This window comes from Thunnus thynnus, chromosome 19, assembly GCF_963924715.1.
Source record: "Thunnus thynnus chromosome 19, fThuThy2.1, whole genome shotgun sequence".
Lineage (NCBI taxonomy): Eukaryota > Metazoa > Chordata > Actinopteri > Scombriformes > Scombridae > Thunnus > Thunnus thynnus.
In genome coordinates, this window is record NC_089535.1 from 29,583,564 (window position 1) to 29,609,497 (window position 25,934).

Here is a 25,934-nt window from a genome sequence, read left to right on the forward strand (position 1 = left end):
CATTTTTCAGATATCTTGCAGCCCTGTTGCTAAATTCAACAGGACCAAATCTATCGGTATGACAGCTAATTGTATGTATTTAATCAGGTATATGATTCCATGCCACTCGAAGGCAGCACACTTCGACATTGAGTGGGGGAAGGAGGATGACTCCAGCCTCCTCATAGGAATCTATGAGTACGGTTACGGCAGCTGGGAGATGATCAAGATGGACCCAGACCTCAATCTCACACACAAGGTGAGTTTAGGCACAGAACATTTCAGAGTATTATGTACAGTATGTTGTCATATTGCATTGTTTTTAATATAATATATAGACAATATACTATGGATGATGTATATAAAACAACCTAATAAACAGAATATTTTCTCTGTGATGCTTCAAGTCCTGCAATTTGATTTTTTTTTACTGAACAAAAATATTTGTTTACATTTTTGTAATGTTTCCTGTGCAGAAATACAAGTGTAAACTAATGTAATGGTATCATGTGCAGTGATAATAGGAAAAGTGACGATGATTACATACCTAGCCTCATTTTTTGTATCATTCAAAGACTTGGATATATTATCAATAGCATTTGAAGAGAATAAAAACAGTCTTATTGCTATTATTATCTCCAAGTGCCTCACAGCACACACCACATATAATAATGTTTACTGTGTCCATCGTTGATCAGCTCCTACCAGATGACCCTGACAAGAAGCCACAGGCCAAACAGCTACAGACCAGAGCAGACTACCTCATCAAGTTACTAAGCAAGGACCTGGCCAAAAAAGAAGCTCAGAAACAAGCAGGGACTGTAAGTCTTCCATGTCAAGCCTCCTCTATGTCACTAATTAGAATGCTTATGTATGAGTGGTTTTTCAACATGCCTCCTTCTGTGTGTGTGTGTATAGGCCAGTTCACGAAAGAGGAAACCAAGAAGTAAAAAGAGCAAAACGCAGAAAACAACTAAGATGGATGAGTTGATGAAGAGCCCGTCCTCAGATCCCCCATCAGACAAGAGGTCAGACGATGAGGATGAAACTGAGGAGGTGGAAAAGGTAAATTTAGACACGATTAGTAGCGGTTTTGCTTGCTGTATCATCAAAATGAACGATCGGAGTTAATGTGGAATGTGCACTCACCCTTTTTCAGGAGGTGACACCAGTAAAGGCACCGAGCAGACGGAGCCGAGCCGACAGGGCGGCGGTGGTGGAGGAGGACGACGACGAAGAGGAGGAGGAAGCTGAACAGGAGGAGCTTTCTTCATCAGGGGAGAGGGAGGTCAAAGAGAAGGAGATTAAGAAAGAATGCAAAAAGGAGAAGAAGGAGGAAGGTTGGGACATTAAGGAGACAAAGGAGCCAAAAGAGAAAAAAGAAACAAAGCCTCTGGAGGCAGTGCATAAACAAGAGGAGATCATGGAGAAGGTGAAATAACTAAACATATGTTTTACTGTTAGCCACCATGGTGTTGTTGGCTGTCATTGTAAATAGCCAAAGAGGGGAAAAAACTTCTTGTGTAGAACTGATTGTCATATATTTTTATCAGACTGAAGTAAAGGCTGAGGTACGGGAACGCACAAAGAAAGCCTCTGATGTGCCGGTCCATATAACAGCAAGTGGAGAGAATGTTCCGGTATCTGAGGAGTCTGAGGAACTGGACCAGAAGACCTTCAGTGTGGTACGTTCACACCTTCAGATAGAACACGCTTCATGTTCAGCTAATGACAGGATTGATTATTTTGGCCGTTCTTTGTTCCAGCGTATGATGTTAATGTCAGTAAACTACTGGAAATTGGAGTCACTGGAGTTGTCTTCTGTTTTGAATGTCGTAGTGTAAAGAGAGAATGCGGCCAGTGAAAGCAGCCCTGAAGCAGCTGGACAGACCAGAGAAAGGGCTTTCGGAGCGCGAGCAGCTGGAACACACGAGACAGTGCCTCATCAAGATCGGAGATCACATCACCGAGTGTCTGAAAGAGTATTCAAACCCTGACCAGATCAAACAGTGGAGAAAGTGAGTGTACACCGTCTCCTCTAATCACATTATTACCAACCAAGCTACAACAGAAAGCATTTCTTATTACAGTGTATGGAATGTATTTGTATTTGTTCATATTTTAAGCTGACTGTGTTTGTCTTTTACAGAAACCTGTGGATATTTGTTTCTAAATTCACTGAGTTCGATGCCAGGAAACTACACAAACTGTATAAGCATGCAATCAAGAAAAGACAGGAGATCGCCCAGGTATGTGAAGGCCCCACAGTGATTTACTGGATGACAGCCTGTGGTTTTGATTATCCTATGATGATAATGATTCTGTTTGTACAGGCAATGGAGCAGAACACTAGAAATACAAACACCCACGGCTATAAGCATGCAGGTACAATCACTTTCCTTCTGTTGTGCGTACAGAATAAGACGAGCAGGTCGACACCGTGCACTGATTACATTTGTGGTCTTTGTCCTCAGATATCGAAAGGCTGAAGGACAACTCTCACCAAGACGACAGCAGCAGGGACAGCTACAGCTCAGACAGGCACCAGCCTTCAGGTCGATACCACGAGAGCAGCAGCAGTAAGGAGAGACACAGCTCAGAGTCCCACAGGAAGACTGCAGGAGGAGAGTCCAGGAAAAGACCGTACTCCTCCTTTAGCAACGGCAAAGACCACAGAGACAGAGACCACTACAGACCAGACAGCAGGGACCGAGACAGACAAGACAGGTGAGGGACGAGGACACGTCAGCCTACCATGTTCAAGCCTGTTAAGACCATTGAATTTAAGGGATAATGCTGTCACTCTATATTTTTTTTATTATTTTCAGTGGATCTCATAAAAAGTGGTTCCTACTCAAGATGTAAATCTTTAAAAATGAATCAAAAATGTGTTGTTTTTTTTGTTTTGTTTTTTTGCTGAGTTCTATGACACAGAGGAATTCTGTTAGTAGATCAGTTCATTGTTGGTTTGGCTCCAAACATTAGATTTGTTGAGTTTGAAACAGTTTTTCAGGCCAGTAGCTGCAGTGACTCTGTAGGTCTTGGTGGAGGAAAACGTTAACCTGTATTATTGCAGTTATGTTATCAAGTGTCTGTTACTTGTGTGTAGCGTAGAACGGGATGTGACATTGTAAAAGGACATGATGTTCCAATAGAGCACAAAGGGCTGGTATGAACATGATTGGGCTTAATCTTATATCCAGCTAGACCCTCCCTAGCCTCATTCATATTTTCTTTGGACCCTCTCCTTGACTTTGGAAGAAATTCCCTCTCCCTGAGATGTCAAAAAAAAAAATAAAGGAATGGCAAACGTAACAGAGAGGTAAAGATACAGCCACTCTCTGATTTTGACTAAATAAATGCTTTTAGTGACAACAGGTTCCAGCTCTGTGGCTGCTGAAGGACTTGACCACCCCACCTTGAATTAAAACAAACAGACCTAGCCTAAACATTAATCTGAATTAGATCAGATGTCTGATTGTCCATCATAATCAAAGTAATAAAGTTATATGATCATATTGTAATCAAACTGAAAGGTAATACATGCACAGACAGAAGTATGACGATCATTTGTCTTCATATAGATTGTAGATCATATTGTCCAGCTACTTCTCTTCACCTTGCTGCCCAGTCATGCTGATGTTCTGTGTGTGTGTGTGTGTGTCTGCCTGCCTGCAGATACTACAGCGACAGTAAGCACAGGAAGCTGGAGGAGTTCCGCTCCAGCAGAGACCACCGGCTGGATGTGAAGGATCATTCCCACTCAGACCACCGCTCTTCCTACCGCTACCACTCAGACTGGCAGACAGAGCAGCGGGCCTCAGCCAGCGGGCCCCGCTCTCCCCGAGACCAGCGCTCCCCCTACGACTCCCGCTCCCCCATGGGGCACCGCTCACCTTTCGACTATTCTTCAGACCACAAGAGCACACCAGAGCAGATCTGGAGCAGCCGCAAAACATAACAGGAGCTGCCCGGGCCTGCTAGTAGCAGCCATAGACTCACCAACACAGCAAATGCCTTACAGGGACTGTGGACTCGAACCTGAAGCTGTATGAAGCACTGTGTATCAGTCAGTTCAGCATGGCTGGCGTCTCCTCGCTTCAGTTGCAGCTCATCTCGGGAACCTGGGAGATGAACGCCAGGGAGCGGCTCAAACCAGGCAGCAGATTAAAAAAAAAAAATTAAAGCATATTTTTGTATTTAAGAGTTTAAAGCTGCATCGTTGTGTAGGCTCAACAGCATGCAGCACAACTTTTTGTTATTTTTATAAAGTTTTTTTAACTCTGGAAATGGACACAATTGACCCTGAGTGCTGCCTCATAATTCCCACCAACCCATGACACTGGATCCTGTATTTGACTGTTGTCTATGTTCGTCTGTCTGTCTCTGTCTCTCTATCATGCTTAATGTGATTATCTACCTTATTTAAGTGTTGACTCCGTGAGAAGTCAGTTGTCACACGAATCACGTTACAAGTTGATGTAAAGGTGTCTGGTTGAATCCAGTCTGGGCTCAGGCTCACCACCTGAAGTACCTCATTTACAGCATTTCTCATTTCCTCAGCAGGTTTTCTGTTTCCCACCAGGCGTGAATTATTTAATGACATATCTTAGCTGTAAAAAAAAAAAAAAAAAAAAACCTGGATTTTTTTTTTTTTTTTTCTTTTTGTGATCAACTTGTATCATGTTTTTTTCCCTTCGTAATACTGTTGTAAATTTTTGTAAAATAGTAAATCAGTGGTCTTTTTCCTCAGGCTTTTTGGATTTATTATGACTCTACTTTTCCCCATCAACTCAGGCTTTTTGTCGTTCTACGAGTGAGTTTCTGTATAATAGTTCTTTCATGATAATGCTTTCAGAATGTAACTTTTGGTAAAGGGAAAGTTCTTTAACGATACTCAGTTTTATTCACTAGTGCTTAGTTCTTTTGTCTCTGTTGAAATCAGTGAGTTGGAAGGAACTGACTTTTGAAATCACAGTCTGAAAAAAGACAGTTGTCTTTCACCTTCTAGATCTTAAATAAACTAGACTTTTTACATAACTTTTTTTTTCTTTACCTTTCATTTTATTTTCTACGTAGGCAATAATAATGTCAATGTTCTATGCAGCCAAGTATATTTGTGGTGAACCACCCAACTGAATGAAGTCACTGTTACGGTTCACTCTGTTGTACATAAATTTCCTCTATATTTCAAAATGAATTTACACTGAAAGTGCATGAATTTTTATGAACTGTTTTTATATAGTTGTTTATGAAGCCATTAAAATCAATCACTGTACTCACTCGTACCCACTCTCTTCAACTCTTTTAACAAAGTGTCAAAGTTTTTGCTTCCGCCAGAAATCGAGCACGTTTGGTGGACACTGGTTAGGACGATTCATTAAAGTTCAGCCATCATAAGCAAAGTTACAGCCACCATCACTGCAGATACATTTTCATTAGAAATGTCCTTGAACTAGTTATATTACATGTCATGACATTTGTTTGAATCAGGAGGTAGCTTTTTGGCTTCAGTGGTCACCTAAAAGAAAGCCAATGCAGAAATGCTCACTAATAGTCCATTGAGTGTAGAAAGTGTACAGGTTGCTTTTGTGTTTGCCACAGTGAAATTATTTTCTCACATGTATAATAATATTTGCACCACAACACTTGATTTGTCCTGCATAAGGTGGTCACTAACTCAAACTATTTAACATTTGTTTCATAAGTTCATCACTGCCACTTAAATGACGTCCCTCTATCATTGTTTTAGGCAGAACTGTCAAATACAGTCCAGACAGGAAGTATTTGGACAGTTACACGTTCTTTGTTCTTCAGGCTCTGTGCTTCAGCACATTCAATTTGAAAACAATGTATACTACATTAAAGTCTCAGATTTAATTTGAGTAGGTTTACATCAATATTGAAAGAACTGTGTGGGAGACACTTGACTTACATGTTTGTAAGGCAGCTGTGTTTCAATGTTGTTTCAGCACAAAAGAGCGCATATGTAGCTCAGAGCTGATTGAGAGTTTCCATTTAGATTGAGGAGGAAGCAGGTGACCATGCGAGTGAAGAAGATAATGAGGAATAATGAAGATCTGCAAAGGTTGAAACCACTTGGTTTTTTAAATTGTCATGAACAAACCATTTAAAAAACACATTCTTTAAATCTAAATTCCACATGTTCCTGCTCCTGCACATGTAAGTGCCTGAAGTTACAAATCAATGTACAACCAATGTTGCTGAAATAGGGGAAAGCTGCTTTTAACACTTAAAAACCATAGAATTAATTTTTGTAAGGCAATGACAAACAATCTGTTTACTGTAGATATGAGGACTTGACAAGAACAGGGTCACTTACTGAAGTCCTGCTGTTCTTCTAATGAATGGATCTATAAGTTACCTGTAGACTGTTTTATCTGGTTGCTTTCTGTATTGGATATTGTTCCTTCAAAATGAACAAGTTGAATATTTGATATCACTGTAGAACAGGTTTCTCAGGCTCTCTATGAGCCAGGCTCTGATGCTGGAGTAACAGAGTCACATTTGATAATTATTTCAGTATCAGTGTGTTTTGGGAAAGAGGAAACATAAGAACAATTCTGCAAAAGTTTGAGAGGAAACTAGAAAGCACCAAGTTCATAGATGACCTTCTGATTAGAGGAAGTTTGCTTTGATAGTTTTAGTGTTGGTCATAAAGAGCAGTGAAAGATATTTAGCCAGAAATAAATGATCACCTTCTGTCTTGGCACTAATAGTTAATAATGGACCCAAAGTTTAACAGAGGTCAGCTGTATGGAGTATTACAGTCAGTTAGCAACTGAGCATCAACACAAACCTGCTGACCTGTACTTGAACAAAATACATGAATGCAATATTGATTATATTGAGTATAATTGTTGTAGTACAATGTAACTGTAAGTCTGTCAAAGTAGAACACAATTCTAGTGTTTTGCTGTGAGACAACAAATAATGTGTATGGCAAGGATTGCATAATTACCAAAGAGTCAATATTGGAGGGTAAACTAATAGATACTGAGGGGGGAAAAGCAGTCTGATTACCGTTTGGAGTAGCCTCTGTCTGTTAGACAGTGTCAGAGACCAGAGAGAGTTCACCCACAAATTCATGAGTCTGCCATAATCACAACAGTATAAAGCCAGAGGTGACTGGAGGAGGAATGCAGTCCACAGAGCTCTGCTGTAAGGGTGAGTGTTCAGTAAATTCAACCCTGACAACAATCCAGATGTTTATAATGTGCTGGTTACTGTTACTTTTCTTTTGTTCTTGAAAGATTGAGGTGCTATTTTCTAAAAGAGGTCTGCAAAGTTAATCAAGCTCTTGAGTTCTGAGCAGAAAGTGTTGGGAGCAACTGTGCAATGACTTTAGAAGAATGTATTAATTAAAAACAAAGATCATTACTCCGTTCCATTGGCTCCTCTTATTATTACCCAGAATCAAAAACTGATTTGTAAAAAGTGTATTTTCACTCTGTAGTTTCATGATCTTGTCAGTACTCTAAGTTCTAATCACTTGGACTGACTTAATTACAATCAATTAGCTCCACTGTAGATTATATCCTCTATGTTTTATTTATAATTTATATTTATGTGACTTCTCTTACATCAGTCACATATAGCACTCATCATAATTATTAATTGTTATAAAGGCATCCATACATGTTTTCTACCTCCAGATGACACTGTCAGTCTTGGTACTGCTGGCCCTGCTCAATCTGTCCTCTATGTTCCATCTTGAGGAACTCCAGCAGGATGGTGAGGGGAAAGATCGATGGAAAACAACATTATTATTCATTACTTCCTGTGGTGTTTCTGTACCACACACATAGTGCTCTCAATAATGGTTCACTTAGTGCAGTTTAATAATGCAGGGCTCACCTTAGGTGATTTTGTTTTGCAGTCGTGCAAATCCAGTGCAAATAAACAGTGTTTTGCTCACTTCAGACTATGAAAAAGTGCATCCTGATGAGCTCTGTTGGACAGCTCAGTGGTGTTTGGGAACCAGTAGAGATCATCAGCCATGTGCATTCCACCAAATTATCCTCCTAAAGTCTGCAGTAATGTCTTTTGTCTTCTCAACATTAAGAGAAAGGTTGTTTTCTAAAATGTCCTACAATGTCCTTCATGTTACAGTCTGTAACTCCATCACTCTGAAATGCTGTACCTAGAAGTACCTGTGAACCTTTACCTAACCCATGTTTTTCTTGGAAGTAAGGAAAACTTCAACCTATAAAGCTTTGGAGAGGATACTGTAAATATGTCATGGTATTATAGGTATTTCTCAGCAGTTTTGCACATTCTGCCATTTTTTTATTCCTCAGTTTACCTTTAAGCACACAACTCAGAAAACCTCTTCAGCAAGTTTGATTTTATTTGGTTCATAAAGCGTATCAGGGCCAATATACAGTTATCTAACAGCCCTCCAGAAGGCAAAGTTAAATAGGTAAACAGACCAGGGGAATGGCTTTAATTGATACATGTGTAACATCTACTATAGCTCGATGAAGACTTAAGTTACATACTGAACAGAGGATCTGTTAAAAACAAACATTTTCAAGGCAACATTTCTTCTGTAACAAAGTCAGCTCCAGGGAGGACACTGTAGACATGACAACCGCCTTCTTAGGAGCTCTTCTTCTCTTCAAATATGATGTTTGCTGTGGCTTTCTTGGCTGTGGACAAACGACACACAAATGTCAGATGGTTGTCAACAAGCAGGAGATTCAAACAAACACAAAGTGGATTCCTGTATTTGTTATACAGGATGCAGATACACCCTGGTAAATTGGGAAATATGCTCACTTGCAATCAGTTTCATCCTCAGTTCAGGATGTGGTTAACCTCACTGAACACTTAGAAGCCAGGGAAACTTCTAGACCAGTTCCAAAAGAGAAGAAATACACCTTCCAATGACTCCGAAGCTGTCTTAATGTATATTTTCAGAAAGTTAGCAATACACTAAACTATTATAATAATTAAGTCGAAGAATTTGAAGTAAATGACTAGAAAGACTATCTCACGGTTGTATGCCTCCACCAAACAGTCAAGTAGCAGTTTACATCCATGTATGTCCAAACTCATATAACATTTCTAGTGAAGACTTTGAAGGAATTTAATAAAAGGTATTAAGTGTATTTTCCTTGTATGTATTCACATGTTTGGCCAATAAAGCCAATTGTAGCTCTGACAGCAGACAATGCTTCAGATATGGATGTTGCTGCAAAGACGCTACAAATGCTACAATGCAGATGCTTCACACACATCTTCAACCCGGCAGGACAGAAGATCTATACAATCACCACAGTTTAGTGGTGATTGTATAGAATTAGTGTCACCAATTCAGTATCTGACCAAATGTGAAATATGGTCACAATCTCCCCTTCTGTTCCTGAGTTATAGCGTTTAATAATGGCCAGAAAAGTGTTTTTGCAGAACATTATGATGTCACAGTGGAGTTGACCTTTGACTTTTTGGATATAAAATGTCATCACTTCATCATTTTATCCTATTAGACATTTGTGTGAAACTTTATCATAATTAGCATATGAATTCTTGAACAAAAATGTGTTTTGTGAGGTCACAGTGACCTTGACCTTTGACCACCAAAATCTAATCAGTTCATACCTGAAGAAATTCCTTCAAGGCATTCCTGAGATATCGTGTTCATGAGAAAAGATGAAGATAAAATAGAGCAGCAGAGTGGTGAGCATGACTGTGTTGTTATTCTGATGGAATGACTGCTTTGGAAATGTTCATTATACTGAATTTATCAAGACAACAGGTAACCATGTTGAGTTAATATTAACAGCAAATTAAAACAGGAGTTTCTTATTGAAATATAATCAAGTATGCTAGGAATGGCAAAATTAGGAATAAAGTCCTGTTTCCAACTGAAGCCTGTTTTACATAAAGGCCTCTATGCAGTTGAAGTTCTGTAAATCATTGAGAATTGTAATGTTTACAGTCTGTGTCTTGTTAGCTTGTGAGCTAGTCACCCAACCCTGCAGGAGTTAGCTTTGTTCAAACAGATGAATATGATTAACAGTCAGAAGGTAAAATTCTCTATAATCTATTTTCCTACTTTGTCTTCACATGTTTTGTACAGATTTATTAGTACATAAACGTTATGAACTTTAAATATATATATTTATTTCTATGTGTTAAAAGTGAAAAGCTTTTATTGATTTATATGTAATTTGTACATGTAAGAGAACCTCTGTAGTGAACTGGCTCCTGTTGACTGCTGGTTGGGAAATACACCTGTGGCAGGTGCTTTGATATATCGCGTATCAGGATGGAAGAAAGACATTTAGAGAAGACTTTATTGAACAACTTTCTTTGCACTCTAAGAACTCTCTTATTGATAGCTGTTAAGCTAAGGAGAGGCTCTGTCTGCATGCACATACCATATCACATGCTGTTATCTGAACAATGGAATGTGTGTCACACCGGAGCCACTGCATATGCTAATAAAGATATTTTGGTTACACATTTGCACTGAAAGACATGAACTGTTCATTTAGTTCTACATGTGGATTATAATTCAAAGATGTGTAAAAACGCCCCAAAGGTGGATGTCTGGTTTTAGGGTTTGGAGGTTTGTGCACAGACTAGATGGACCTTCTGTCCTCCTTAAGTCCATCACAAGTGTCAAGTCAACACTTGCTTTCTGCTGTTGCAGTTTTCTCAGTTATTTTTATTGACTCTTTAATCTTTATTATTTTTTATAATTTAGTTTTTCATTAATTGGATATTTAAATTCTACTGTTATCCTATTTTAACGGTTACTGACATCTTTGATTATAAAGTTTAACTGTTAAAAGGAGTACTGGCTCTATGAGCACTATCAGATTTCATTTCTGCTCTCAAATATCAATACTGGCATCAACAAAGTGCTTGAAAACTCCAGCATTGTTCGCTCTGTTTTCAGTGAACACTATTCCAACATGTCCATCTACTCACCCTCATCTTTGAACTTGTCAGCAGCTTCTGATGCCTTGTCCTTGAGGTTCTTCACCACATCATCAATCTTGGCTTCATTCTTGAGGAAAACTGGCCGAATGATTCGGTTGTAAATCTGTACTGATCCGTTGGAAGGAGTCGGAGCCATGCACCACACCAAGAAGGCACACTGGGAAAGAAGACGAGAGCTCTCTCATTAAACTAGTTCTAGGTACTCAGACAAACAGTTACAGTTATCAGACCACAGACAATCTGATGTAAATGAGCGGCTTGGGTTTAATGTCGTTTTGGAACGAGAAATGAGGATATACTTCAGATTTTGTCCATTAACAGCATTGTTATCTTTGACATCCCTTAAACGTATGTTCAAATGTCAACAATATGTTTAATGCTATGTTCTGTTCATTTGTGTGCACCAATTATTCATTTGAGAGCACAAATTGTTTTTGTTTTCTTCTTAATTTCACCTCTCAGACTGAAATGAAACATCCCTGTAATATTGCTATAGAGACTGACAGTGTATCTGATGTAGTCAACAGTTGCTTTACAGTAGCCACCAGTGACTGTCTGCAGATTATAAAAAAATACCACATCACTACTTTACAAGAGGGCTGTGATGTGGAATGAACAAAATAAAATTTAACATAACAAAGGCCCCTACACTCAGACAAGACGTGTATCTTTCAGGCAACTTCATCCATCCATGTCTACTTGTGTGTCCCTCCCTGCCTGTCATTCCGCTGTGAGGGAGAAGATTATCGCAAATATGACACATCCCTCAAAGCAAACACAGGCTCTTAGTGATACCTTCTGCCTGTGAACCTGATGACAAACTTCTCAGCACTGAGTTATTCTTTAACATCAGTGCTGTGTCTCCACCCTCAACATGTTGACTGGTTTACTCTCCTAAGAGGAACTGGGAGGGAACACACACCTAGTCTGGTGAGGTGCTGGCTCACAGGTAGACATCAAAGCTGCATGCTCATAACTTTACTCTCCTATAAAAACCTCCTACATGCAGGTTCAATGGCTGCTCTGCAGTATGAGAGTATGAGTTCAAGTGGTTCAATTCATAATTTAGGGAAGATGTAAACATGAAACTTTGTCTTTTTGTCCACTTACACATATATATAACTAATAATATGCTAATTATATGTATAGATTATTGTATTACACAATAATTGTACAAAATATACATTAGTTTAATACCATTTTTCTCTAGTTACTGGACTGCAGTATTAGGATTTCTTCTTGCAGCTAGTGTGCACTTACATATTAATCAAATCAGTCTCTGTGGGTAAGATGCATGTGCCAAATATTTGGTTTATGATAAATATGGAAAATTTCACGAGACTTGCACACAACAATTTTACATTGGATATATATCAGCTGTCAGTATAAAACCAAATAGTGTGTCGGTGGGGAAACACAAACAGTACAACAGCTACAATACCTTTCCAATGTAGTAGAATGGGAACCAGGAGAGGAAGATATCAGCAAAAAACTCTGCCACACTGAAGACTCCATACACCACCCAGTAGGTCAGCCATTTAGTATCATCATCTTTGGTGGCACTTTCAATGGCCTTGATCCTGGAGATAAGGAGGAAGAGAGTGAGAGACTGATACACTAGATTTATATATGAGCTCATGTATCCTCACATTCCATCCTTCTCTGCTTCATTCTTTCCATTTATCTTTCTTTCATTTTATTCTATTTGTTTCCTATCTTCTTTCTTCATCATTTTATTCTCTATGACACTCCTGACCTCTTCAGTGAGTTTGTTACTGTACAGTTTTTGTCTCACAGACATAGACAGAGTAATACTTGGGTTTTCTGATCTGTCTACACACTTGATACTTTTGAACATATTTTCAAGACAATTCCTCATACACTAAGTCAGTGCCTTGCAAAATGACCCATATGACTGATCCAAAATCAGCTCATATGGGCAGGGCTGGATTAACACATTAGGGACAAATACATTGTGGTGATTTATTAAAATAATAGCAACTGAAATAATACAGGTCTTGAATCTAGATTTAGACACATATCCCTTCTACATGACAGGCAGGAGCCACTTGCCCACTTCATTACCTCTGTAATGTTTTATAAGCTCATGTGGGCTGAGCACCCCTGGGTGTGGTACTTGAATAAAAGTATTAATTAATTTATATATATATTATACTTTTTATATTTGCGGTTTTATTGTTTTACAACAGATGACAGATAAGCCCTATAACCCCGAGCGTCTGCCCGTCACTGACTGACTGACTGACTCACTGACAAATCAAATTCTGAGTGAAACGGGTCGTTTCGCGGGGGTTGTGACGCTGATTTACAAACGTCTCTTTCACAATGTTATGGTGCAGACACATCGAGTCCGTTGGCGAATGTCACGTCGACAGATTCCCACACCGCAGGATCTGAGTCAGCCGGGGGTGTGAGTCTCGCACATGGATGCACGGGGTGTACGAGCGATCCGCCATCTTGGATAGGGATAGGTATGGCAACACCACTTGGACAAACCATGTATTGTCACTACAGGATTTCAGCATTGAGTCTGTCACTACATGATCTGAGTGTCTGAGTTTTTCATTTTCAAATTATTTGGCAAAATGCAAAACTGTACTCATTCAGTAATCTACTGAATACGGTTGTCTGAGTCTTTTGTTTCTTCCATCTTTGACATAATCTGACAAAACAAGTGAACTTTTTTATTTTTATTTATAGTTGTGGTTATATTGTTTATTTTGGTAAAACGACTTGGTTCATGCTTAAGATGTAATTCTTTGGCATTGAAAGTTATAAGTGTTGAAAAAAATAAAAGTATACAAACTTTCAGTGTCTGCTTGAGAATTCATTCTGAAAAAAGATGTCTGTGTGTGTGCAAAAAGATATTGCACACACACAGACACACACACGCACATGTTGTCATAGGTCACTTTTTGGGAAATTACATAGACTTACATTCATTTCCTGGAGACTTACCCTAACCCTAACCATAACCAGTACTTGCCTAAGCCTAACCTTAACCCTAACCTTAACCACTGATCCAAAAATTAACGTTTTACCAATTGGAGACATGACTTTTGTCCCCAATTGGATAAGCCCTCCCCAATTAACTGGTTTGAAGTCAGACATTTGTCCCCGAAAGTAGCCTATGACAGACCCACACACACACACACACACACACACACACGGTGTGATGTGATCTTTTGAAATATAATGGAGATGATTACTGAGTGAATTACTCTGTTCCTAAATGAACCAAACATTTTATGTAATAAATCATACACTGTGAAAAATGCACATCAAATCCACGTTGACACAGATCGTGTGGTGATGTGCTTTATCCAAGTAGTGTTGCCTACTGCGAGTTGACAGAACAACCGCTGTACCTGAATTTGCATAATCACGACCAGTGTTGCCAACTTAGTGACTTCAGAATTTGATCCATTCGGTCCAATCATATTTCGAAGTTAGTCAGTTACTCTAGTGACTTTTACAAAAATTTATATAGCTCTAAGTTTTGCCAAGCTTCAGCTGATACCTTTTTGAACTCTCAGTTAAATCCATTGATAAAAATGAAATGGGGTTATGTGATAAGGAATGCAATTAATCTTCTAAAAAACAACAAATCACCAGATACTAATGGACTGATTTCAGATTTTTACAATTCATTTGCTAACGAACTGGCTCCTTATTTATTTGAAGTATTTGTAAAAGGATAGAAAAAGAATATCACCCAACCACAATGACTCAAGGGTTGACTACTTTAATTCCCAAACCTAACAAAGACACATTATTTATTGACAATTGGCATTCAATTTGTTTACTTAATAATATTACAAGATATTTGCTCTACTATTGGCTAAAAGACTTGAAGTAATTGAAGATCTTTTAGACTTCTATAAAGCTTTTGATACAGTGGAGCATCAGTTAATTTTATAATCTTTAAAGAAATTTGGCTTTGGTAATTATTTCTCTACAGTTATTTAAACTCTTTAAAAGAATAGTAATAGTTCTGTTAAACTAATGGTTGGAACATCCCCTAAATTTAATCTGTTTAGAGGCATTAGACAGGGTTGCCCCACCTCCCCATACCTCTTCCTGTTATTGGTTCAGCTTTTGGCAGACCATATTAAAACTAGTGCTGTGTGAGGTATTTCTCTTATATGTAGAGAATTAATCAGCTGGCAGATGACGCCACACTATTCTTACAAAATGAAAACCAAATTTCTGTTGCCATTGGAGTAATCAGGGAGTTCTCAAGGGCTTCTGGTCTGCGCTTGAATGTAAATAAGTGTGAACTTATGGCCATTAAGGAGTGCTCTAAATCTGCCTTTTATAATATTTCAATAAAAAATGATGTGCTATTTTTAGGAATATTAATTACTAAGGATCAACAGAGGAGAATCTCTTTAAATTTGAATCCTGTTATACAAAAAACTCAAAGAAAATTAAACCAATGGCTCTTAAGGGATCTCTTGTTAAGACGCAGAGTATTAATTACTAAGACAGGAGGAATCTCCCGACTGACATAAGCGGCTTTGGCTCTGCATCTTAATAACAAACTACTAATAAAGATCGACAAAATCCTGTAAATGCACCATGCTAACCACGCTAGCAGCTAGTGTTAGGGTCAGCTCCACCCTCTCATCCAAATATGGTCACTTCTGGCTCCAAAAATCAAAGATGGTGACGGTCAAATCCAAGACGCCGACGGTCAAATTGCTAAACTCAAGGCTTCAAAATGGCAGTCCACAAACCAATGGGTGACATCACGGTGACTTGGTCCATGTTTTTTTACAGTCTATGGTCAACTCACCGTGCCATATCTATCATGCACCGCGTAGCCAGGTCTCCTGCACTCATATATGGATGAGACCATATGTTTACAGACATCCGCATATAGAAACAGATGAAAGCAGGGAGAGTTAACAGATAATTAGCAATAATATAGTTATAATTAATTTCAAATCATTACATGAGTGTAAGTTATTGTTCTTGCAACAGCATTTATAACCTTTTTTTCAACTCAAATCTTGCTTAATCATGTCATGTGATATGCTACTTAAGTACACTTTAACAACAAATATTACTGGGACCACTACAGAAAATGAACATTTAATATCCAGTAATTCACATTATAGACACTACCATTGACTATCCCTGTGACAAATTGGCCACAATTTTGCACACTGACCATATATGGTCCAGACATATATTAGGTTCTGATCTAGTCTTGTTCCCTAAAGCTTCTAAATATACTTACAGCATTGTTCACTTAACTACCATGAAATAGAGATGACCGTGTAATAAAAACTGCCATCTATCTATGTCTGTAAATAACGTGGACTTCCTCTCCCTCTAATGTTGACTGTAAACTGTAGTTTGTCAGTACGTCTGTGTTTTGAATACCAAATTAGGGACTTGACTCTGTGTAACAGGCTGCCACAATCAGCCAGCTGTCTATACTCATAAACTATAGATTCATAACAGCTGCACACTCACTACAGTTCTGACATATTTCTGTGTGTCTGACCCAGTGATCCTCTGCACAAAGCGTCTACTCTTCCCTCTTTTCTTTTCATGTGTTGTGAAGAAGATTTCCAGTTACACACAGTGAAACAGTTTCGGTGTTTATATGTGTGTGTGGTCAAAGAAATGTTCCACTGCTTTTACTACGGCTGTTTAAACACAATATTGCATGTAAGCTTACGATAAACAACATCCAAATCAATGGCTACCTTCATGCCACTGGGAACATTCAGTTACAAAAATATCCCCACATTAAACCATTAGCTGCCAAGCAGATGGAATGACACTGCTAGATAAATAATGATCTAATTCCATGCAGGTCTTGCATGATCTTGAGAGGTGGTATGTTCCTGACTGCAACGTCACTTATCTGGTCATCATGATCAGATGGGTGACTATGATTCATCACATAACGATGAATCATCTGATTGTAATTCATCATTGTATGATCCTGGGAACAAGTGCAAAGAAAGTACTTCAAATCATCAAAACTTCTCCAAACAGTACGCAAATTTAGAGCAGCATCAAAAATAAAAGTTTCATGCCACTGTAGCAGGAATTTCAGTGAAATGCTATACTGCACCAAACATTACTGGAGGTTCAGTAATGAATTCAAGTTGCTTTACACTGTATGAAAATCTCCTTCAATGGACTACTCCAGAGGTTTAGGATAGCACTTAGAGTTAGGGGACACAAAAGAGACAGATTCAAAAAAGAATAGTCTAAATCTGTGCAACAGAGGCTGAGATATCATTACTTTTAGTTTCAAGAATGAATCAAACTCTAAAAACACTGGATCCCTCATTTACCATGCCACTTTATAGCATCTTTTATTTATTTATTTTTTTTTAATCAGACCCTGCTTGTGCCAAGTCTTTTAACCTTCACATCTTCAGTTTATAACACAGGGCTTTCTCAGGCTACTCTAGAGCCACGGGCAACATTATACAGCAGTTTTTCACAGGTTCAGTAATTCTTAACATGACTAGTTAACTTATATTCATTCGTTAAATTGGTGGAGTGCCCCTTTAAATCCTGAAGCCATCTGTAGGCAGCAGGGCAGTTATGTGCAATAAATCTGCAGTCTCCAGTTTTAACAGTGCCATGCTGCAGTGCAGAGCCGTTTCACAGTGTTTACCTTGATTAAATCATGAGTAAACGACACCTGGCAGCTACATAAGACCACACCTATTCCTGCACACAGACTGAGTGGTTAACACTCTACCAGTTAGCATGGGGACACCTTGAACACATGGAGGCCACAGTGAAATACTAATTCTGAAAACACCACATCACTGTGGATCAATAATCCTGTGCTTCATGGCTGTCTGGCAAACATGATTTCATACTGAATTCTTGAAATTTTACATGACGTGATATTAGAGAATTAGACCAACAGTGATTTCATGCAATTTAAAGAGCTTAAATGAAATATTAGTTAGTATTGTTTCTGTGGTTATTGTACTATTTGTATTGTAGACTATAGAGACATGAAGTACATGTAACAGGTGATGATGTCATCAACATGTGGCAAACATGCACAGGAAACATATTGTGACAGGCCTTTCAGCCACACCACCTGCCTTTAACTTGTGGTGTTTGTATTCATGTCACTCTGCCTTTATCATCACGACAACACAAGCACAAAACCACTAAATAAGTTGTCTGTCTACTTTCCAGACAACCTACAGTCATTCTTCTGCTCCACTGTGCACAGCTGTTTAAAAAAAATATGAAACAGGCAAAGTGACTGGTTGAGACGGTAAACCGTCTTCTTGTCATCTTGCTGTGCACTACCTAAAACATTTTATAGTATCGTACTTTTTTTATTTTTGCTTTTGTTTTGTTATTGTATTGTTGACCTATTTACTATCATGAGTATTTATACCTTTTCTAGAATAATTATGTATCTTCAGGTGCAACTACCTGGTGTATACTTTCACTGCTTTGTATTGTTGATGGTGCTGTTGTCTTCTTCTTGATGTCTCTACATAGTTGTTGATTTAACTGGGGTAGATCACCATGGTAACCTATTCTGGTGAATCAGACAACCCAGCTTGTTATTACTTCAGTGATACTTAAACTCCAGATAACTCGAGGTGACTTTGTGAATATTAAATGTTTTAGAGTCAATGAGAAGATGTTTGTGAATATTTAGTATGCCAACTGTAGACTTCAAAATATCAACTGTTAGTTAGTAATCATTTCTTTTCTTCCAACTGTTTTTCCACACATCTTTTTTACTCTCTATGTTATGTAGTGTGAAATTATTATTGATGTGTTCTTCATACATAAACCTGTGCAAAAATGATTTTGTATTTGTAATTCATTGAGATCACTTTGACATTAAAGGGTGATATTCTGTTGATCAGTGCTGCAGAAGTCTCAAATCTACTTTGATTGATGTGTAAAATGATAAAATATGAAAACTCTGAAAAGGAATGAGTACTTTTTATAGGTACTGTATATGTGCTTATTGCCATTTTCTAAATGATATGCATGACAAAAGGTTGTTGCACCAAAATATAGCTGTTTAATAAGTGCAGACAGTGTGTGGGGGCTGGCTTGTGATATTTCTGCTGTTTAAATGAAGTAAATATTGGTGAAATGCAGGGTTAGAGAAACACAGTGGTTGTTGCTTTTGATTTATCTCTGAAAACATTTCAGTCCGTCTTGTTCAACATAGAGAAGCATTCAAGGATTTGTGTAACAGAATTTAGAAAAAAAATACTTTGCATCAGTCAGCACTAATTGGTTTTCTGTTGAAGTTTGTTCCTGACAGTAGTCTTTATCATGTCTGCTCCAGTACTGTCCCTGAGGCCTGTGTGTCTCAATATAAATACTCCTCTCTGTTTTCAGACTAACAGTCATATGCTTCCAAGCTATTTTAGTACCGAAGGCTGCTAGCTTTAACAGTCCATCTACCAGTACCGACAAGCAACTAAAATGTGGACTGGGGAGGAAATTTGGGGCTTTCAGGGCTACTGGTTCTAAAAGCAAGTCAGGAGAAGATGTTGACACACAGAAACAATGAATGAATAAAGAGGCCCGCACTTTCACAAAAGTATGGGATGGCAGTATGTGCAAAGATGGAGATAAGGAGACTGAAAAGGTGGAGCTCGTTAAAAATAATAATTTGTGTGGGCTGTTCCTCTACCAGCAATCCCAGCTACTCATATCATCAGCCTCATCACGGTTTATCTGTCAAATTGAAGCTCAGCACTGAGATCCATCAGCCTCCACACAAACTAATATTTACCTCCAGCTGCTGACACAAACATGAGGACGAACAGCATCAACGAGGGCTGATTCAACTAGTTCATAAAGCCCAAGCATAACATTTGTTATTAATATATTTCATGAGGGCAGAAGCAGGTGTGTTCTATTATTCAGTAGGACTGCATAAAAAATAAAAGTACTCCTGAAACATTGAAAAGAAAAAATATGAATAACTTATTTACTTACACTTATTTTACCTTTTCATTAAAAAAAATACTTAGAACATATCTGGTTTTTTCATCACAGAATCACAAAGTGTCCTGTAATATATTTTCTGTTATCAGTGTTGTATTTATACTTCCTGACTTTATCAATTTGTTTAATGATACATAGTCATATAGTAACATACAATGTGTTGTAGCTACTCGACAGTGACTTTATTAGATTGTTCTCTTATAATAGCCAGAGTATCAGAGGGAATGTAATTGTTAGCATTACTAGCTGTTAGCATCAGTTTACTGCTGTGAAACTAGAGACCTGGGGGGGGGGGGGGGGGGGGGGGGGGTTCTGATATTTTATTTTGTTCACCCCATTTATATTAATGTAGGCTGACTTAATATTAGAAACATCTGTCAGTAAAACACTATACAGTTCAATGGGAGCACAAACTAAACTCTCTGAAACAGTCAGAACACAAACTGAACATCAGAATCTTCATGAAGGAAAGACTGAATGCAGGGCTGGTTGATCAGATTGGGTTAGTTTCAGATGGACATGTAGTAAGTATAGTAGTCAGCTGTTATTTAAATGTCTGTGTACTGAAATGTTTGCTCTCTTTGGTGAGAGACTTGCATCAACTGATTTTTTTGTCCACTTGGAGGCAATAAGTAGTGAACACAACATGACATATCATCAGCTTTTAAGTTGATTTGTTGAACAGTTGATTATTTCCACATCCTATAATATTCACTCTCTTTTAGCTCTATCTGGCTCAGCTAGCCTACAGCTAACTGTGTCTGTTTGCCGTTTGGTGCTGAGCAGGTAGTGTACAGTGGGTATTCAGAGATTTTTCTCTGAAAACAGCTGCCTGCTGCGGCTGAAAACGACGCTATGAGAGCGCTGAGAATGAACCAAAACAGTAAAGTTGCAGCCAGACAGCTAAACACTGAACTGAAACTCACTATAAAGCTCCATAAAGCCGAGAGGAGCTGCAGAGTCACTGATAATTCTCTGTAGATTCATCATTATGAGCCACGACCAACACATTACACACTGACATTTGATACATTGTTATTATAAAAATGTTGATTATAACTGCTTTAAGTTTTTTTCATGATTTTTTTTACATGAATACTATAAAACCTGTTTGTACTCTTTCCACCCCACTGTTTATCAAATGCTGTAGTAGGAGATGATAAGAGAAACACAGCTGATAATGCAAATCCCATCAGAGCCTTTCTCTAAACTGATGAAGCTGTAGCAACCTGGGTGTAACCTCTCCTCGTGCCAAGTCCTTTCAATTTTTCATAACCATGCTCAAGCTTGTGGATGACTCATCAATTTAAATTTATTACAGAGGTTAAAAATGCCAAATTTGAGAGCAGTAAGACTGCTCTGCAATTCAGTCACTGATCAAATAAAACACTGTTTGTTCCAAATGTTATTACCCACATATTTGTTTCTACATCAAGGCAAGCCTGGGCACCTTATACACGCTGCCCAGCAGGTTTGGGCTTACCTCAGAGGCTGTAGTGATATAACATCAAAGAGTAGGGCTGTAGTCAATACAGCTGCTCATTACTGAGTCAAGACTGAGTCTAAGTGGGGGTCACATATATACATATATATTAAAAAAAACAAAAAAAAATCATTAAAAATTGCATATGTAGGTTTAATATTATGTATTTTAGAACATTCCTATGTAGGCATTCAAACTATGGGACAAGGGAATGTAAATATATGTAAATGAATGTGTCTGTGGTTGAGCTGTGAAATGTATTACTCTGGTGTATTCATTGACACATGGCGGAGGACATAATCACTTTTAGTTTGTCTGGGAAGAATATGAGAACATTTTACATGATTCCATAGAGCTTTCATTTAATAGTCTAGTTATTAGACTTTTTGAATTGTGGTGTAAAAATACTACGGGCCCAGAATCGAGCTTTTATACTCCAAAAAGTACAAGAGATGTCATTGAAAGCCCACATCAGTTCTTAATTCATCACATTAGTCATTGGACCCTTATTTGACCCTTAAAAAAAAATATATATATATATATATATATATATATATATATATATATATATATATATATTACCCTTAATTGAAAAAAAGTAAGGATACAAATTTTTAATTGAGGGTAAGTTATGGTAGGTGTCATAAATCTGCCCACTAGTGCATAAATGGTTGGTGAAAAATAATTCCCATTGAAAGACACACCATGGGAACTGTCCTCTAATTTGTATGTATGAGATTTGTATGGTCTTCGGGGAACCATCTATAGCTCAGAATGCTCAGTTGCCTTGTTCACATAAGCAGGAGGCAAATCAAAAAAGAAAGAGATAAATAACTTGAATTCAATTAAAGCTAGGTATTTTCTGGGAAATGCCCACTTTATTTTCCTGTTCAAGGCTCCTCATGGCCCTTTTTTCTTAATCACTTTTGTACGATGAGGTCCACCATGAACACACTATTACTTGCAAAGATAGAACCATACTTGTTATTTCACAAGAGACATTTCTTTGTGTCTTCTATATCTGTGCTCATGGAGATGTATCTGTTGATATGCCAGCTCTGTAACTTCCTGATTCCATAGACATGCTATGCCATCCACTGATGAAGACTACATTATACAGGTGAAAGCTCCAAAAAAAAAACAAGAAGTGAATCTTGAGTTGGGATAATTGAGTCAAACTAAGTTGTTGGATTGTTTGCTTTGGTTGCAAGGGAGACACACTGTTAATCAAATCAAATGGAACCATTCCATAAGGTTTAATCGCTAAATCTCTTATCAATTAATAAAGTGTGTATTTTTTCATTTTCACTTTTATTATTGCTTATTTTGTCACAAATATCTAATGTATAAGATTTGAAACCACATGAAGTGTTTTCATGTTCAAAATAATTCAAATAATGTCAGATGAATATGGAAGAAAGCAGAGTGGGTACTGACCTTTTTACGTATTTGAGATCATAACTCAATTATTAACAAAGTCTGCTCATATCATAATAACTTCCCAAAATAATGATTTTGATCATAATATTAACTTTAGATAGCAAGCATTCTGTCTCTCTCTGTGAGCAGTCATTCCTCACAGAGAGAGACAGGAAGTAGACCTATACATGATGTTGCGTTGACATTATGAGATAATGACATCATGATAACAGTTTCACAACATGCGGTGGTTGAATTGTTTTCTCTGTATCAAAATATATATATAATCAAGTCATGATCACAAGACTGTCAGAGAGAAACTTGAAACTTGATTTTAAAGATGATAATCAGTTTACTAGTCATGAGGAGTACCTCTCAGCCTGTGAAAAAATGTTGTATAACATCTTCTGCAGCTCTGCAGGAGCTTTGTCAAGTCTAAGAAATAACCCTGATGATGTCAGAGCGATGCCATCTGGGTTATCTCAGGTTGGAGACTACTTGGAGAAGTACCAGACTTGACTGGTATAAGCCTATCTATCACATTGAACATTGAGTCTAAATAATGTTTTGTCATTTTGATTACCAGCTAATTCATTACTTTACTTAAACTGCAACACCAGGCAACAACTGTGTGACTTTAAACAAGCAAGTTTCAAGAATCATAACATACAGTAATGAATGGAAGAAAACACACAGTATGACCCATTATGGGGTGATCAAAAGACAGTCATGTATTATACTATGCATTAAGCAATGTATTATGGGCAAAAATGATTCATACTCTATCACTACAGTGACTACACTACATTACAATATTTTAAAGTCATTTAAGTGAAGTGGTTTAAATTATTCCATCAATGTTGTTCAAGTCAGTGTGTGTGTATTAGTGATAAGTGAATGTGTGTGTGTGTGTGTGTGTGTGTGTGTGACTGAGTGAGTGAGAGTGTGTGTGTGAGTGAGTGAGTGAGTGTGAGTGAGTGAGTGAGTGAAAGTGTGAGTGTGTGTGTGTGTGTGTGTGCGCGTGCGTGAGTGTGTGTGTGTGTGTGTGTCTGTGTCTGGTGTGAGTGAGTGAGTGAAAGTGTGTGTGAGTGAGTGAGTGTGTGTGTGTGTGTGTGTGTGTGTGTGCGTGCGTGCGTGCGTGTGTGTGCGTGCGTGTGTGTGTGTGCGTGCGTGCGTGCGTGCGTGAGTGTGTGTGTGTGTGTGTCTGGTGTGAGTGAGTGAGTGAATTAGTGAGTGTTTGAGTGAGAGTGTGTGTGTGTGTGTGTGTGTGTGTGTGTGTCTGTGTGTGTCTGTGTGTGTCTGTGTGCGTGCGTGTGTGCGTGTGTGTGCTGGGCAGGCCCTTCCTTGATAGACTTGCTCTAAGAATAACACACTTACGATATGTAGGCTGGATACAGAAAGCCGATGAGGTTACACAGTAGGGAGGCTCCGTAACCGATGACCAAGTAAACTGCGATGATAGCGATGACAGCTGGAACAAATGACAGCAGATGTTTGTCACACTCTTTTCACACATATACCATACGTATTATACCACCATGCTTATTCTAATGAATTCATTCTACTAATAGTTATTCAAAACATCAGCAATATTTGGTTTCTTAGACAAAGGCCAAAGGTAAATGCAGCTCCCTTCTGCCACGCGCTGACTCGTTCTTTCTCATCATCATTTCCTCTCTGATTTAGTCAGTCTCCGTTAAGTCTCTTTTCCGTCCCCGTCCCTCTATCAACACTCACCGAGAGCGATGTACGTCCTGCTTACTCCAGTTTTTGCCTCGATTTTTGCCAGAACATCTGTAATAAGATTCTTTTCATGGAGAAAGTTTTCAAATCTTTCCTTGAGACCCTGCGCCATGGTTGCACTTCCTTCTTTAACGATGCTGCTGAATTATGAAGTTGTTCAGTATCAAACTGCGACACCCTTGCAGCCCTATATTCCCTTGTTCACAGAGGCGTCAAGCTAGACAGGATGGAGCATAGTTTCCCATTTCATCCTTCTAAATAAAAGCATGAGTTTATTCAGCATTGTGATCACTATTCAGTCAATAAAATAAAAAATAACTAACCAGGGCCCCATGGAGTTACTTTTGCGTCTTTATTATGCAATCAAACAGAATAGGTTTGCAATCAAAAAATAGATTTTAGAGCAAAAACTATCAACACTGCAATCAAAAAATGTTTTATTGTAAGTAAAATGAATTTGTGATTAAATTAAAAATAAAAACTTTTGGATTCACAATCAAAACTTTTCGATTCACATTTTAATTGCAAAAGTAACTCCGTAGAGCCCCAACATGGAAAGGGCCGTTAAGCCTGGAATTAAAAGTGTTTCTGTAGCTGGCTGCAATTTTAAAACCTCCAGCCTCAGTTTCCAGTTTTGTCCAGAGTCTTTCATTTTTCTTTGTCTGTTGTTATTTTATATGCTGTTTTAACATAAGATTAAATTTAAAAGCCATCTAGAGAGGCAGCAGTCTGTGTTCTCACATTGTGATAGAGTTTGCATTTTTACTTATGGGCTACAATGAAATTTATCTTATACATACATGTCCTCATTTTGTTATGGTTATAACATTTGCCCATGTCACTGTTGATACTTCCTAAAATTAAGCGTGAACTGTGCTGAATTTCACAGCTTCCATAACAGGTTACACAAGGCAACACTGTAAAATCAGTGTTGTGTATTTATTTTGAAGGCAAATGGAAATAAATGAGGCCTCAAACAGCTACTTTAACTGTGGCTAACTTGATGTAGCTGGTGCTCAACAGCCTTCATGCGATTTCCCCTGACTTCAGTCTCTCAGGCACGACTTATTCCTCTGTGTACTCCTGCAAAAAGCTATACCAATCAAATCCTTTAGGTTATGGGTCATGATCAGGTTAGGGATTGTCAGAGCTGCTAAAGAACTGACTGTGTACCTCAGAGGAATATCTCCTGAGAGGCTAAAATCAGGGAACAGAACTCAAGTACATACAGAGTGAGCCCTCTGCAGCCACACCCTTCCTTGCTTTGATGACATTGCAAAATACAACTGCTGGCATAAACTGCTATTTATTTAAACATCCTGCAGTGTGT

At 38.2% G+C, this 25,934-nt stretch overlaps 2 protein-coding genes across 3 annotated transcripts in view; one reads left to right on the forward strand and one right to left on the reverse strand.

Moving 5' to 3' along the window:
- Nucleotides 1-5,267, forward strand: part of chd1 (chromodomain helicase DNA binding protein 1) — a 29,004-nt gene extending 23,737 nt beyond the window's left edge. For both annotated transcript variants that reach the window (XM_067573548.1, XM_067573549.1), the window contains exons 27-36: nt 88-238; nt 678-800; nt 898-1,044; nt 1,139-1,411; nt 1,533-1,664; nt 1,819-1,997; nt 2,129-2,228; nt 2,313-2,364; nt 2,454-2,706; nt 3,658-5,267. In XM_067573548.1, the coding sequence (XP_067429649.1) occupies nt 88-238; nt 678-800; nt 898-1,044; nt 1,139-1,411; nt 1,533-1,664; nt 1,819-1,997; nt 2,129-2,228; nt 2,313-2,364; nt 2,454-2,706; nt 3,658-3,940 (1,693 nt within the window). In that variant the 3' untranslated portion in view covers nt 3,941-5,267. The remainder of the gene's footprint in view (nt 1-87; nt 239-677; nt 801-897; nt 1,045-1,138; nt 1,412-1,532; nt 1,665-1,818; nt 1,998-2,128; nt 2,229-2,312; nt 2,365-2,453; nt 2,707-3,657) is intronic.
- Nucleotides 5,268-8,332: 3,065 nt separating this feature from the next.
- On the reverse strand, nt 8,333-24,819 carry reep5 (receptor accessory protein 5). The gene is made up of 5 exons (XM_067574431.1): nt 24,599-24,819; nt 24,239-24,332; nt 12,395-12,533; nt 10,942-11,110; nt 8,333-8,651 (listed from the first exon to the last, which is right to left on the reverse strand). The coding sequence occupies exons 1-5, from the start codon at nt 24,714-24,716 to the stop codon at nt 8,602-8,604; spliced, it is 570 nt and encodes a 189-aa protein (XP_067430532.1). The 5' UTR covers nt 24,717-24,819; the 3' UTR covers nt 8,333-8,601.
- Nucleotides 24,820-25,934: the final 1,115 nt, after the last annotated feature.